The 14,376-nt window shown below is 44.0% G+C and overlaps 1 protein-coding gene across 4 annotated transcripts in view; it reads left to right on the top strand.

The window, feature by feature from the left end:
- The window catches only part of DYM (dymeclin), a 348,746-nt gene that overhangs the window by 240,880 nt on the left and 93,490 nt on the right, over positions 1-14,376 (top strand). For all 4 annotated transcript variants that reach the window (XM_041746593.1, XM_041746584.1, XM_041746566.1 and 1 more), the window contains one exon: positions 6,214-6,316. In XM_041746593.1, coding sequence (XP_041602527.1) covers positions 6,214-6,316 — 103 coding nt within the window. The remainder of the gene's footprint in view (positions 1-6,213; positions 6,317-14,376) is intronic.

The raw sequence follows: 14,376 nt of genomic DNA, 5'->3' as shown, positions 1-14,376 counted from the left end.
GAGGCGCAGTGGGCGCAGCCCCAAGGCAGGCTGGGCAGGCCTTAGCAGCTGCAGGGGGGCGGGGAGAAGAGAGGAGGCCCTGAGGGCCAGAGGGGCACAGCTGCAGGGGAGGAGGCAGGAGCTCAGTGGAGCCGCTCTGCTCCTAATGACTTTAATAACGTTTTGTAATTCTGACAGCTCGTCAGGATTTGTCAGGAGCCTGTCGCCACTACAGCGAGTAACTTTAACCTCGGGGGTGAGGCTGCCAGCTCTGGCCTCAGTTTCCTCGCCCCCTGCCATCTTCCTGTGAGTTGGGGACTCCTCGTCGTCGTCATCGTCAACATCCCCCACTCCCATGGCTGCTATGAGGGAAGGGCAGGAGGCCAGGGGACTGCGGGTTGCGAGGGGCCAGCCTGCCACCTCCAGGGAGGGCCCCCCCCCGCCCCCCCGTCAGGTTCCACTGTCTGTGCTACGCACTCCCCACATCTGGCCTCTCTCTACCACTGGGGCTCACTCCCCCTTCCTTACCTCCAGGAAGGATTTTTCATAAGGTCACCATTGTTTTCTTTACTTGGGCCAAATCCAGTGACTTTCATTCTTTCTTTTTTTCTTTAATCCTTCTTCACCTTTATGACAGTGAAGAGCACTCTCCCCTTGAGTTTATCCTCTTGGCTTCCAGAATGTCCTTTTCTTTTGTTGTTCCACTTCTGTTCCTCTAAGGACCCTTTGCCATTTCCCCTTCTTAGTCTTGGTGTTTCCCAGAATTCTGACCCTGATATCTTCCTTACTGGACACGTTACCTTTGGGTGACTGCCTGTCCTTGCGTGGTAGCCGCTGACACCGAGACCCTAAGAGTTCTCCCGTCTCCTGAGCACTGCCTTCGTAGTCCTCAGCTGCCCGCCAACATGGTCCTAACCATTGGCATCTGGATGTTCCCACACGTCTCTGGGTTTCATGGCAGAATCATCAAGAGCATCGATTCCGGAGCTTGCCTGCCTGTATTTGCCTGCTGACCCCACTGTTGGTAGCCGTGTGCCTCAAAAGAAGTACTTAACCCGCTGCCCTGATTCCATCCTCCCTAAAAACACCACAGGGTGGGTGATGAGAACGAAGGCCTGGCGTGCTGATTGCTGAGCGGCGAGCCTGTGTGCAGCTGGGTAGCTACTGTGGGTGCCCCAGGCCTTCCCCTCCCCTCACACCTTCTCGTTCCTAGGACATTGAATCAAATTCTCAGCCAGCCACTGTGTCCCAAGTTGGGGACCTTGGATTCGTCCCTCTCTGTTGTCTCTTTGCCTTCCTGGTGGCTCCTGCTGTCTTCACATGGCTACCTCCTCCCCTCTTATTTTGAGCAGTGAAGTTCCCTAAAGGAACTTTCTGCCTCTACATTTGTTCTCCTGTCAGCCTGGGTCCATCTTTCCTTCTAGGGTTGGAGGAATCTTACTAAAACAAATGCGGTAGTACTTGTGCCCCACTGCTCGGGCTTGTTGTACCTTTCACACTTTGCTTCCTAGAGCCCTGGGGTCCCGTGGTGGGGCCTGGATAGCCACCGCGGTATGAGAGCGTGCTGCGGAGAGATCGAGGACACACACGAACAAGGGATAATCACTTCCTGTCCATCCCTTGTCCCATACTCCCCACTCGGACACCAAACATGGCAGCTTTGCTTTTGTGTCTCCTGTTGTAGCCCTGCTGTCATAAGACACCTCCAGCTTTCCAGGGGGCACCCGGGGGGCTCAGTTAAGCATCTGGTTCTTGGTTTGGGCTCAGGTCATGGGCTCTGTACTCAGCAGGGACTCAGCTGGAGAGGCTCTTCCTCTGCTCCTCCCACCATGCTCACTCTCAAATAAATCTTAAAAACCCCTTTGGCTTTCAGGATGAAGTCCAAGGTCTAAAGGAGGCATGAGAGATGCTTCATGAACTGTCCCCACTACCAGCCAACCTTCACACTGATGAATGTGTGCACCACCCTGTCGCCTACACCAATGGTGCTCAGGTGACTTTGCCTTCCCTTGTGCTGTTTTCTCTGCCCAGGTGACCTTTACCTTTCCCTCATTTGCTGGGCTCCCTCCTAATTGTTCCTTCAGATTCAGCTTTGGCATCCCCTCCAGCAAAGACTTTCTGCTCCTGTGGTCAGGTGCAGTGGTCAGGTGAAGCCTCATTCCAGTCCCTGTGCCCTCCCCACTGCTCCTTCTACGTAGTTCATCCTCCCTAACCCAGCCGCACCCTCTAGGAGCACAGGACTTTGGCTTTTGCTTGTCACCGTCTCCCTGGGCAACTTGCACACTGCCCAGCACATTGTCAGTTCTTAGTAAATATTTGACTTACTACCTGCCTTGGTGACTTGACGAGATGAAATGCAAACCTCGTAGCACAGTGCTGTTAGTAGGCCCATCCTTGTGGTGCTGAGCCTCCTCCCTCGCCACCCTCACCCCATGCCTTGCTGCTACTTCCTGTGGGTCTCTCCACCTCTTGGTACAGCCACCATTTCCTCGTCTGAGTTCTTTATCCTCCCCACCCCCCCACCCCTGTACTTGTCCCCACTAGCAACCACTAACCTTCAAGGCCACTGGATAGATTTCCTCTGACACCTGCCTCGCCTTCCTTTGTGTTCTCCCGTGGCATCCTCCAATTTCAGAATTGCAGGTGCTTTTTCTTTCTTATCACCTTAGATTTGAGCTCCTTGGCAGCAGGGAACATGTTTCTCATCATTTTGTAGGACTGATGTTCCCTTAGCTTCTTCTCCGTGTTGAGTCAAGTCCAGGATTTCGATGTGCTGGTCCTTCACAGTCCGTCTTCACATTGTCTCCATTCTGGTCTTGTCTCCAGCACTGACTGTGCATCCTGAACTCAGCGGCCATTCCCAGCAGCTGTTGGTTTTCTGAGCATATTTCATGTTGGACTGACCATACAGAGTCTGTCCGCATGCCGCTTGCTTTTTTGTAATGCTGGCTGTTGACAAGGGGCTCTGTTTTCTCCAGGGTAGTATGTGCTTTTTATTGCAGTTTTTAAAATATAAAATATATTTTTTTAAAATATTGCAGGCGTACATCAGAGAGATAGAGGAATATAGCAATTCCTTATGTATGTATCCAGCATAATGAAAACATTTTACATATATATACATACAGAGACAGAACAAGAGAGAGAAAACCAAATCCCTTATTTTTTTCCTCTCTGATCTCTTTCCTTCCCTTCTTAGAGACTAATGGCTATCTTAAATGTAGTATTTATCATTTCCATGTTTCATTATTTCATGTGTTTTATCTGTAGAAGACAGGTAATACCATGTTTGCATTTTTAATACACTATGTAAATACTATTTCCTTGGTCACATTCTTCTACAAGAATCCTTGCTGGTAAAAAATAATAATAAAATTTTTTTAAAAAAAAGAATCCTTGCTGGTAAAACAGCATTGTTTTGGAGGTATATCCATATTGTCGCATGCAGGGTTAGATCACTTGAAGTTGCTACATAGTCTTTTGTTATGGAACTATCCCACAGTTTATTTACCAGTGATTCATCAGTGTTTTGATTGTTTTCAGTTTTTCACTGGTAAACCAATTTGTAGTGGATATTCTTGTATAAAAAGAAAACTCTAGTCTTTTTCTGATTTTAAAAACAAGCACTCTGGCAGCCATATCCTGAACAAATGGTACACTTGAAAGCCAATTTCACTCAGGATTACCCCTTTACATGCACACGTCACATGTCTCTACCATTTACACTGCCTTGCATTGAGCAAGGGAGTGAGTACTTTGATCGCAGAGCTTTCACCAGAAGTGACTTTTCTCAGCAGTTTACAAGCCATATCTCGTGTACGTGTAGGTCATTTTGCCTTAAAAATGTTAAATGCGAGCCAGAATTAGAATGTTAAAATTGAAAGCTCTGTAGCTGTAAGACCTGAGGGAAAAGCCTATTAAACTGTAGGAGGAGGACAATCGTGAAGGCCATGAGAATGCTGTTTGTCATTCATGCTAGAAAACTGGAAGTGCATCACAGCAGCTTTCCTAGGAACAGCTGGGCGCAGTCGCCACAGCTTCTGGAGGCGGAAGTGGACCCACTTCAACATTCTGTGCCCTCGCAAGTCAGACTTTCCGTGATGCCACACTGAAAGCACTTACCTGTGAATCGAAGCTCACTTCCTCATTTTGTTGTCTTCTAACAAGGAAAGTGGATTGCTTGTATTCTCTCTGAAAATAAACAGAACTAGCCTTTCTTCTCTGAAGGAAACAATTTCAGATCCTTTCTGCTTTGATTCCTACAACTTGCGTCATCATTCTCTTCGGTTCTGATGGAAGTTACCATAGATGAGCTCTGTTGTCCCCTGGGGACACGGGCAGAACCCTGGGGAACAGCTACTGGGTAAACTCGACAAAGGGCTTTGTCTGTCTTCACTTGCCCCCTTCTGACGGATCCCAGGAAGCCACTTCTCCAGGCATAGCGAGTGCTTTCCCTTTCTGTTTGGGCACCAGTCATGCCTCTGAGTCCTGCCATGCCTGTGCTAGAACTGACTTCGGTTGCAGAAAACTCCTGCAATTCCTGTCATTCCTGAAATGTATAGCTAACAACTTAAAAGAATCTTACTAATTTTTCTTTTTAGGCATTTCCATGTGAATACGCTTTTTATACTACCCCAACAAATTTTTTTCTTTTTATTTTTATCGCTTACCAAATAATTTGTATATTTGAATCATACACTGCTAATGCAGCTCACAGTGACATTCCGTTATTCTTATACTCAGCAATTCTACTTCAAGGAATGTATCCTGCACATAGTCTCACCTCAGTATGCTAAAAATTATATACAGGGATGTTTGTTCATTGCAGTACTATTTATGAAAAAATAAAACTGGAAACGTTGCAATGATTAATAGTGGACTAAATATAAATAAAGTATGGTATATCCATGTGCTTAGATATCAAGTTACTGGCACTCAACATTTTTTGAATGGATTGAGGAACATACTGTTCAGCGAAAAAAAAGTGTGAAGTACAGAACAGTACATATTTGGTGGAATAAAAAAGGGGGATGTGGGGGATCCCTGGGTGGCTCAGCGGTTTAGCGCCTGCCTTTGGCCCAAGGCGTGATCCTGGAGTCCCGAGATCAAGTCCCACGTCTGGCTCCCTGCATGGAGCCTGCTTCTCCCTCTACCTGTCTCTGTCTCTCTCTATATATATGTCTATCTTGAGTAAATAAATAAAATTTAAAAAGGGGGGGGATGTGTACATACAGTATTTGGTGGTACACATTGCCGCATTTAATGTTTCTGGAATCGCAGACGCTAAACCGCTGGTACGTATTAGCTACCTGTGCATCATTGCAGTGGGCGTGAGCAGGAAGTGTGAGGTGTACATTTAACCTTAGGAGGAAAGACAAAACTGAACTTCAAATGGAGAAGACCCTTGGGCAGGTTTCTCAACCTCCCTCTTACATTTCTCTCCAGTTGAAGAACCTGCCACCAGATTCCACGTGTCATGCAGCCCCAAGCCCTGACCCCTCTGTATTTTCAGATCGGTATGGCAGTGCTGTGTATCGCTTGGGTCCCAGGGTTCTGCATTGCAGTCTGGAATGTTTCTCTAGGCAGATACCCCCTTCTTCTAGGGATCCCATTCCTATCTTGCAGATGTTGTACACCATCTGGGAAAATCATTTCATATATTTTGTCCAGTATTTAAGATGTTAATCGCAGGAAGGCAATATTTGGTACTCGTTAATCCATCACAGCCAGAAATGGAAATCTTAAATATATTTAAAGTCATTCTTTTTGAGAAGTAAGAAGATAAAGCTATGAGAAAAAGTGATTGACTGTATTATACTAGAGAAGTAATCTAATTCAACATGCTTATTTGGAAGATGAGGAAATTGAGCTACAAGTCCAAGTGACTAGTAACAGATGGCACTCTGGGTTACTTGTGAAGTCCGTACATATCCCAGGCTGTCTGAATCTCTGTCCACTGTTCTTTCCATGCTTATGGAAAGTTCTTCTATGCTTGAAATAGAATTTTAAGCTGTCAAACTTTTAAAAAAATTTTTTTAGAATCCCTCACTTCATTTGTTGTCCTATTGATAGTATTATTAATCCTGCTGTTAACACAGGCATGAAGAAAAAAAATCGTTACACGTATATTTTAGAATAATTGACATTCTGCCAAACTCTATAATACTAATAAAACCTAGAAAAGGAGACACTTAGTTCTTTCTTTCTTTGTTTTGTTTTGTTTTGTTTTTTCAGTTTGTTTTCCTTGCTGTCTAAAAAACACAACAAAGTTCTGGAACAAGCCACACAGTCCTTGCGAGGTTCACTGAGTTCCAGTGACGTTCCTCTACCAGATTACGTAAGTAGTCACCTTACTTTGTCAGTCAAAAGTTTTCCTTTCATTGTTAGGTTTGTAAGTACCAATCTGGGTTTTCAAGATCTGATTATGATCTTGGTGACTCTTGTATGCAGATAACGGAGCGCTATCCCAAAGCAAGGAGAGAACTTTTAAGCGATTATTATTAACAACTGGTCAAAGAAAGTCAACCCTGAGCCAGTGATACTGTTAATAATTAGGACTCTTGGTGTGTTGGGTAAGAAACTCACTCAAGCTATTACACGGAGGCAAAAGGAGCGGTCTTAGAATCAGCAGAAGTTTCTTGCTGAGCTCAAGGGGCCCTGGAGGTATACCCAGGTTTCACAGAGAACCAGAACCTGACGTTGAAAAGCCTTTGGGTTCAAGAATATCTTGTGTCTCCGAGGCTATTTCGTTTCTAGGCTCTGCTTCCTTTTGCTTCAGTTTTATTCTTCAGTTCCCTCTCTTGGCTGGATGTCCCCATTTGTTGTTGGCTTGGACCTCAAGCGGCCACTCCAGCCTTCCTCTCTCCCACCCTGTGACGTGGCCTGTGAGTGTTGTGTCTTTAGCCACCAGACCAGAGTCTTGACGCCTTCATCCTCCATTCCTGGGGCAGGGAATCTAACTGGCCCCATTCAGCGCAGTGCACTGCTCTGGTCTTGGGAGCCATGGGCAGTGGAGGGCGGCACTCATGTGTTGCCTTGGTTTCATCCACTCCAGAGATAAAGTGCTTATTCCCACCTAACCTCAGCGAGCAAGAGCAGAGGAGAGCAGGAGTGGCACGGAGATGGGTTGTTATATAACAACAGGAAGGAGACTGCATCAGGACTTTCCTTAGGGCCAGGCCATTGTCTGTGACCTGCCTTGTGTTCTAGAGCATGGCTTAGATGAGGATGCTAAAGATTATCTTGTCGCAGCCCACAGCAGCACTGCATCGGGTTCTAGTAAGGATAACAACTCCGTGGGTTGATATTTAGAAACTTCAGGAGACAGTTTTTAAGTTCTGAGTTTGAAGTGGTGATGCATACCAGACAGCTGGAGAGTTGTTGTGTTTCCTGTGGTTTGTTTCATTTCTAAATGGCTGTGCTGATATGGGACTGTGGGAACAGCCCCCGGTCCAGATAGCAGTCGCTGATAAACACAGATAGCGGCGTGTGCAGTGGCAACCTGGCTTGTGCTGGTTTCCTTCTCTTTTATTTATTTTGTGTATGCATGTGTTTACTGCCCCCCCCCATACATCTTTTATGATTTTCTTGCTCATTGAATATTCTCAGCTTTTAAGAAAAAATAGCGTAATAGCCCACTTCTATCTGATCAATGACTTGTTATAAGAAAAATATTTCTTGGTAATCACTGCTTGTAACTTCAGTTGGGGCATGTGGGTGGCAATAGGGACTGCATTTGTTAAGAACTTGAGTTCAAGGGCGCCCAGGAGACTCAGTCAGTTAAGCATCTGATTCTTGATTTCGGCTCTGGTCATGATCTCAGGGTCGTGAGATCAAGCCCTGCATCAGGCTCCACACTGGGGCTAGAACCTGCTTAAGATTCTCTCTCCCTCTGCACTGCCTCCCCTTCCTCTCTAAAAAAACAAAAACAAAAAAAAAAACTTGAATTCAATTCCTCTATAAATGTTTTATTATTTTTATACAGTCACCATTTGCTTATGCAGCACTCCTGTGTCATTTCTTCCATAAAAATATGTTGAGTGTACTTAGTGTTAAGGTTGTGCTAGCAGCATTCTCCTGTAATCAGAGACCAGAAAATAACTATGTCTTTGAAAAAGTGGATCATATTTAGGGGTATTTGCCAGTTATGAAAGTGATTATATAATGAAAGGACAGGTTGAACTCCTAACAGACATATCAGTTCTATCAAACCTGACAATTTTTAGAGTCGCTGCCTTGTTCTTGCATACAGTTGTCACTAAGTAAAAATGAATTTCTTAAATTATCTGCTCCATAGAAATACAGAGAAAATTCCATTTAGAATCTGTTATCCACAGTCCTTATTTTAACATCTGTGTGCATGAGACTTTACAATCACAACACACTCCAGATGGGTTTATGAAATTGGATTTTACCGCCTTTCCTCAGAGTTCATTGAGGAGGGTGGGTTGCCCCCTTCAGTAGTAGTGACAGTAAGGGATCCCTCCTGCCACTCACTCCTGCAAGGTGAGTCAGCCCTGTGGTGTGGTGTGTTCTTCTTTCATAGCAACTGAGTGTTTTCGCTTGTCATTCCCATTGTGCAAAACACTACGAGTGATTTGCATATTTGAAACCATGTTCTGTCATTCTCTTTTAAATTGGTCATTAAGTGGGAAAATAAAATGTTTCTCCTTTCACCTTCCCTAGAAATGTTATTTAAATGTCTTTGCCAACAGCCACATGAAATTCTGTGTCCTAGACCCCTTGTGTAGACCACATGTTTGTAAAAGATGGAAAAGGAGAGGGTCTCAGTGCCGCACTAGGTCCCTGAGAGCGTAAGAGCTCACTTATATCCGAGCCGTGATTATCTTTTCACACCAGGATTGAATGAGTTTGAGTAAGTGCTTAAAAACAGGAATGTATTGTTCTCACTGTAATAATACATAGAGTACTTTCAGCCTGCCTAGAGGTTTCTGAGTTGATTAAGAAAACATTTATTCTCATTATGCTGTATAATTCGCAAGTCAGTTGAATAACAACCTAGAAATCAAATAGCAAGTCACAAGAACATTAGTGTCAATACTTTAGTACAACCACATTTGTCAGAACAGCTCAGGGAAACCTGAAGCCTTCCACCAAGTTCTAAATAATGAGACCGCCCTGGCTGCTGAAGGGGAAATAAAACAAAAACAAAAATTGCACTCGAGTCCTCTTTGGGAAGAGAGAATTCTGAGTACAGAGAGTAATCGCCTCTTGTTTGCAGCCTCCACACATGGCAGTGGAGATGTCTAGGAAGGCACATGAAGTTCAGCTGGCCACGTGGTTGTGCTTTGCTATCATTAGGGCATCCTAAAAGTTAATTCAGTGACTAAAGGGACAGGAGAGAATTGTTAAAGAGAACCTTTCAACATTTTTTTTAAATAAGAATAAGCCTCTAAAACCACTTTGATCATGTACAACAGACCTGAATATGTAAAGTGAAACAAAAAATAACAAGTGACTTAGAGTTGCTTTTTGAACTATAATATAACTGTGGTTTTTAAGTTATGAATATTGCTGCAGTGTCATAGAAGCTTTACTTCTGTAACTCCTGACAGTCATTTTAGCAACTGCTTAGGATGAGAAGAGTCTAACTTTTATTCTAGGTGGAACCCTAGGAACCAAATTACATTGTCCTTTGATCATCAACAAACATGAGAACCTTTCTGTAGGACTGACCCTGTATCTGATTTTAAACAGTAATTTTAAGGATCTGAGCCAAAAAGACCCAGCCAAAAAGATTAAAGGAGACAGAATCAGAAAAATCAGCTAAAGTAAAAATAGCAGCTAAGAGTTTATCATTGAATGATTAGCAAGTGTAATGCTCCTAACATGTGTGTGCATATGCATGCACACAGACATGCACACACATTCCAGTGGTTCTCGGAGTTCTCATCTTTACTTTCCCTTTCCCGTGACTGTGCAGTAGAGCTGTCCAGAGGCTACATGATGGGTGATCTTTTTATTGCTCTGACAGCTCACAGAATGTGTACTTGTGGATTCTTGTGTTTTAAATTGTTCTTAGTTTTAATTTGTTATAAATACCAATACATATAATCCACATAAAAATAGTTTCTTGAGAGCATCAGAGATTTTTAAGACTATAAAAGGGACTTGAGATCAAAATATTTTAGAACCTTTGGAATATATGATCTGTTAACACATACACATGCACACACGCAGAAAGAACAAGTAATAGATGCTGTTTCGTTTGTGATACTCCTCTCTCCCAGCAGGATTGAGTGCACTTTGAAGGCATGAGTTTCTGGATCTTAGGCTGAAAAAAGTAGGCTAAATATTAACCAATAATTGATGAGGATGAAGCTCCATCTCGGTACATCTACATGACGTTGCAGGTATCCAGAATTGCAGAGGAGTCTCAGATCTAAATTATATCTGTATGGCATTTGACATGTAGTGGACATGTGTAATTTTTAAGCTAAATTTTATATTTTATGTACATGATATTTATGTCAGAGTTGCCTTCTTCCTGGAGCACCTGGCTGGCTCAGTCAGTGAAGCACGTACCTGTTGATCTTGGGGTCAGAAATTTGAGCCCCATGGTGGGTGTAGAGATTATTTTAAAAAATGAAATGTTAAAATTGCCCCTTTGCTATTCAAAGGGTAGTTGTAAGATTTTTCTTAGTTCAGTACACATAAAACAGGTTGTTTGACTTCTACTTGATCTAATAATTTGCTGTCTCAAATTCTAACTTCCTAAAGAGCAAAAGACATGTATTTGAAATTTGTTTTGATCAAATCTTGATTGCTTATTATTATCATTCCGGATGGAACCCTAAAATATTGCTAACCCTGGAGTAAGTCATTTGACTTACCTTTTGCACCGATAACTCTTAAGATTTATTTATTTATTTTGGAGAGAGACAGAGTGTGTGCACACCTGCCAGTGAACAGGAGTGAGGGGCAAAGGGAGAGGGAGAGAGAGAATCCCAAGCAGACTCTGCTGAGCACAGAGTCTGGCACAGGGCTCAATCCCACGACCCTGAGATCATGACCTGAGCTGGAATCAAGAGTCAAATGCTTAACCGACAGAGCCACCCAGGTGCCCCTGAACCAGTCTTTGGCTCTTGTTTATATTTGCTTTTACACATTTCGTTTCTTCAGAATTGTGTTATGAGGCATTCTAAACTGATTACACATAACAAGAAAGCTTAGGGGCAGCCCAGGTGGCTCAGCGGTTTAGCGCCGCCTTCAGCCCAGGATGTAATCCTGGAGGCCCTGGGATTGAGTCCCGTGTCGGGCTCCCTGTATGGAGCCTGTGTCTCTGCCTCTCTCTCTCTCTCTCATAAATAAATAAAATCTTAAAACAACATCAACAAGAAAGCTTAAGTTCAGGGATTTTTCCATTTTTCCCCAGTGTATTTTAGGTTTTTGTATCTTTAAGATTCCTTGTTAGTGTTTACTCTGTAACTCAAATCTCAAATTCATTTGACTGAAATAGTTGATGGATCAGTAATCTTGAAAAATATCTTCAGCTGTTTGTTTTGTACATTTGTGCCTTTATGGAGCTAGTGTTAAAATGCTTCATTTCACACACACAGTCATAAATATACATACATACTAACTACATAATACTTTTTGTATTTCATAGTGTTGATTCTGGATGAGACCATCGCTCACAGATTTCCTGTGGGATATAAAGACTAGGGTAGAGAATTTAACATTGAGAGAACATGGGAGTGGTTATCTGGCATGTGCTGCTGTATCCAAGGAGTTGGAAATGGTGCAATTTGCCATTGTTAAAACTGTTCCTTTTAGATATTATTACTTTTGAAGGAATGACGTTTGGGTATTTATTCCAGTGATGGTGACCTTAATCAGGATGTTGCTAAAACTTCTCTTTGGGAATTACTGTAGCATGGTGGGAGGGGTAAAAGTAAAGAAGGCCTAGCAACTATACACGAGCATTTGTAGAAGCTCGTTAAAACAAGTGCACAACCATATTACTATTCCATATGACACATTTTCTAAGAAGGCTGTAACCAAACTCATGAATTGTCAAAAGAGGGAGAGAACAATTTGGGGAAAGTAGGGAAGGAATTCTGCCGGTTTCATGGGAAGGAGTTGCAGTGTTAGGTAGTATTTTGAAAGGAGAGACTGAGGCAGGAAAACAGTCCAGCCTCCAGCCTCCATGCTTCCTGAATAAGAGCATAGAGGTGAAAACAGCTCATCATTGCCTTTGGGTTTCTCGTGTCCAGCACAGTGTCTGGCATGTAAGAGGTGCTGACACCATACACAAAAATTAACTCAGAATGGACCACAGCTCTTAAATGTAAGAGCGAAGACTGTGAAATCCTTAGAAGAAAATATAGGAGTAAATATTAGGCTATAAAAGAAGAGCAGACAAATTGGACTTCATCACAGTTTAAAACTCTTGGACTTCAAAGACCACCATCAAGAAGGTAAAAAGACAGCCCAAAGGATAGAAGAAAAATATTTGCAAATCTTATATCTGACAAGGGACTCTGGGCAGAGGGCAGTGCGGGGGTTGTTGTGGAGATGTCTCCATGCCCTTGGCGGGGACAGGGACAACTTCCAGCAGGACACGTGTGACAGCATCAGATGGAGGGGGAGAGATGATGGGAGCCACCGTGAACTGACCACAGTTGAGCAGTGGCATCAGGAAGCGTCTTCAGTCTGCCTAGGAACACCTCAGTAGTTATTTGGCCCAAAGAGGAGGCCTCACTTTTCAGCCTGCTTCCCGAATATACCAGGGTTGAGTGTGTCCCAGAGCCCCTAAGATGAACCAAACCAGAGGGATGCCATCAGGAGCAAAGGAGTGGTTCACATTGGCATTTTCTTTTCTTTTCTTTTTTTTTAAGATTTTTAAAAATTTATTTATTCATGATAGAGAGGCAGAGACACAAGCAGAGGGAGAAGCAGGTCCGTGCAGGGAGCCCGATGTGGGACTTGATCCCGGGTCTCCAGGATCAGGCCCTGGGCTGATGGCAGCGCTAAACCGCTGAGCCACTGGGGCTGCCCACGTTGGCATTTTCTAGTCAGGCAGCCACTTCTTCTGAGTACCAGACATCCCACTAGGCCTTGGGTGGGGCACTGATTGGAATGCTCCCCAATCCCATCTCCTCTCCATGATCACACAGCTAAGCACTATTTTCCGCCGTGCTTGCATCTGGTGGCGTGGGGGACCTGACTAGCTCTAGCGAGTGGATACAGGTGAAAGTGATGTCACCACCCCCCGCCTGGCCATCTTCTGCACCTCTCTCACCATATACTAGCTGGACACAGGAAGTCTAGGGTGAGACTCTAGGGTCTCTCAGTATGGCAGTGCAGGGACTCCTGACTCATCTTACTGAAAGTCAGTTGGATTCCCCATTGAACTGTGATGCAAGAGAGCAATGAAGCTTTTACTACATTAGAAAAGAAAATGGGCAAGGGATCTGAATGGACATTTCTCCAAAGCAGACTTACAGGTGACTGGTAAGCACATCAGAAGATGTTCAATGTCAGGAAGTGCAAAATTTCAGCCACAGTGGGGTTTACACCACAAAGATGACTGTCCTCAAAAGGCAGAAGGTCACCAGTGCCAGTGAGGGTGTGGGAAAGTTAGTATCCTTGTTCAGCTTACGGCAAGAACGTAGAATTGTACAGCTATTTCAGAAAACAACCTGCAGTTCCTCAAAAAGCTGAAGATGGAATAATTATGGCCCAGCATATGGTCATACTCCCAAAGAACTGAAAACAAGTGCATGCATGCGCGGGGAGGGGGCCCTGGAAGGGGGAGAACCTCAAGCTGACTCCCCGCTGAGCCCAGAGCTTGACATGAGGCTCAGTCTCACCACCCTGAGAACAGGACCTGAGCCACAATCAAGAGTCGGCCGCCGCTTAACCGCCTGAGCCACCTGGCGCCCCTTTCCTTACCATTCTCAGATGATTTTAGACTTACAGAAGAGGCCTGAGGAATTTCCATATACCCTTCACCGAGCTTTTGTCAGTATCTTATATAACCACAGGCCATTTGTCAAAACGAGGACATTAACCATGGCACCGTACTGACAAAAATACAAATCACTTGCACAGTTTAGCAATTTTATCACTAATGCCTGTACTCTTTTGTAGGATTAAAGCCAGAATTGCACATTGCATTTTGCTATCATGTCTCCTAAATCTTTCCTTGTCTTTAATGACCTTAACATTTTGGAAGAGTACTGGTCAGTTGTTTTGTAGAATGTCCCTTGACTTGGGTTTGTCTGGCATTTTCTCCTGATTAGATGGACGTTATACACTGTGGATCAGGGCACCAGTGAACAGGTGCCATTCCCTTCTCAGTGCTTCATGTCAGGGGACACATGACATTAGTGTGTCTTAACAGTGGTATTTACCTGTGTTCTCCTTGACCAC

Source organism: Vulpes lagopus, chromosome 1 (assembly GCF_018345385.1).
Source record: "Vulpes lagopus strain Blue_001 chromosome 1, ASM1834538v1, whole genome shotgun sequence".
NCBI lineage: Eukaryota > Metazoa > Chordata > Mammalia > Carnivora > Canidae > Vulpes > Vulpes lagopus.
This window is presented reverse-complemented; position numbering and strand designations above follow the sequence as displayed.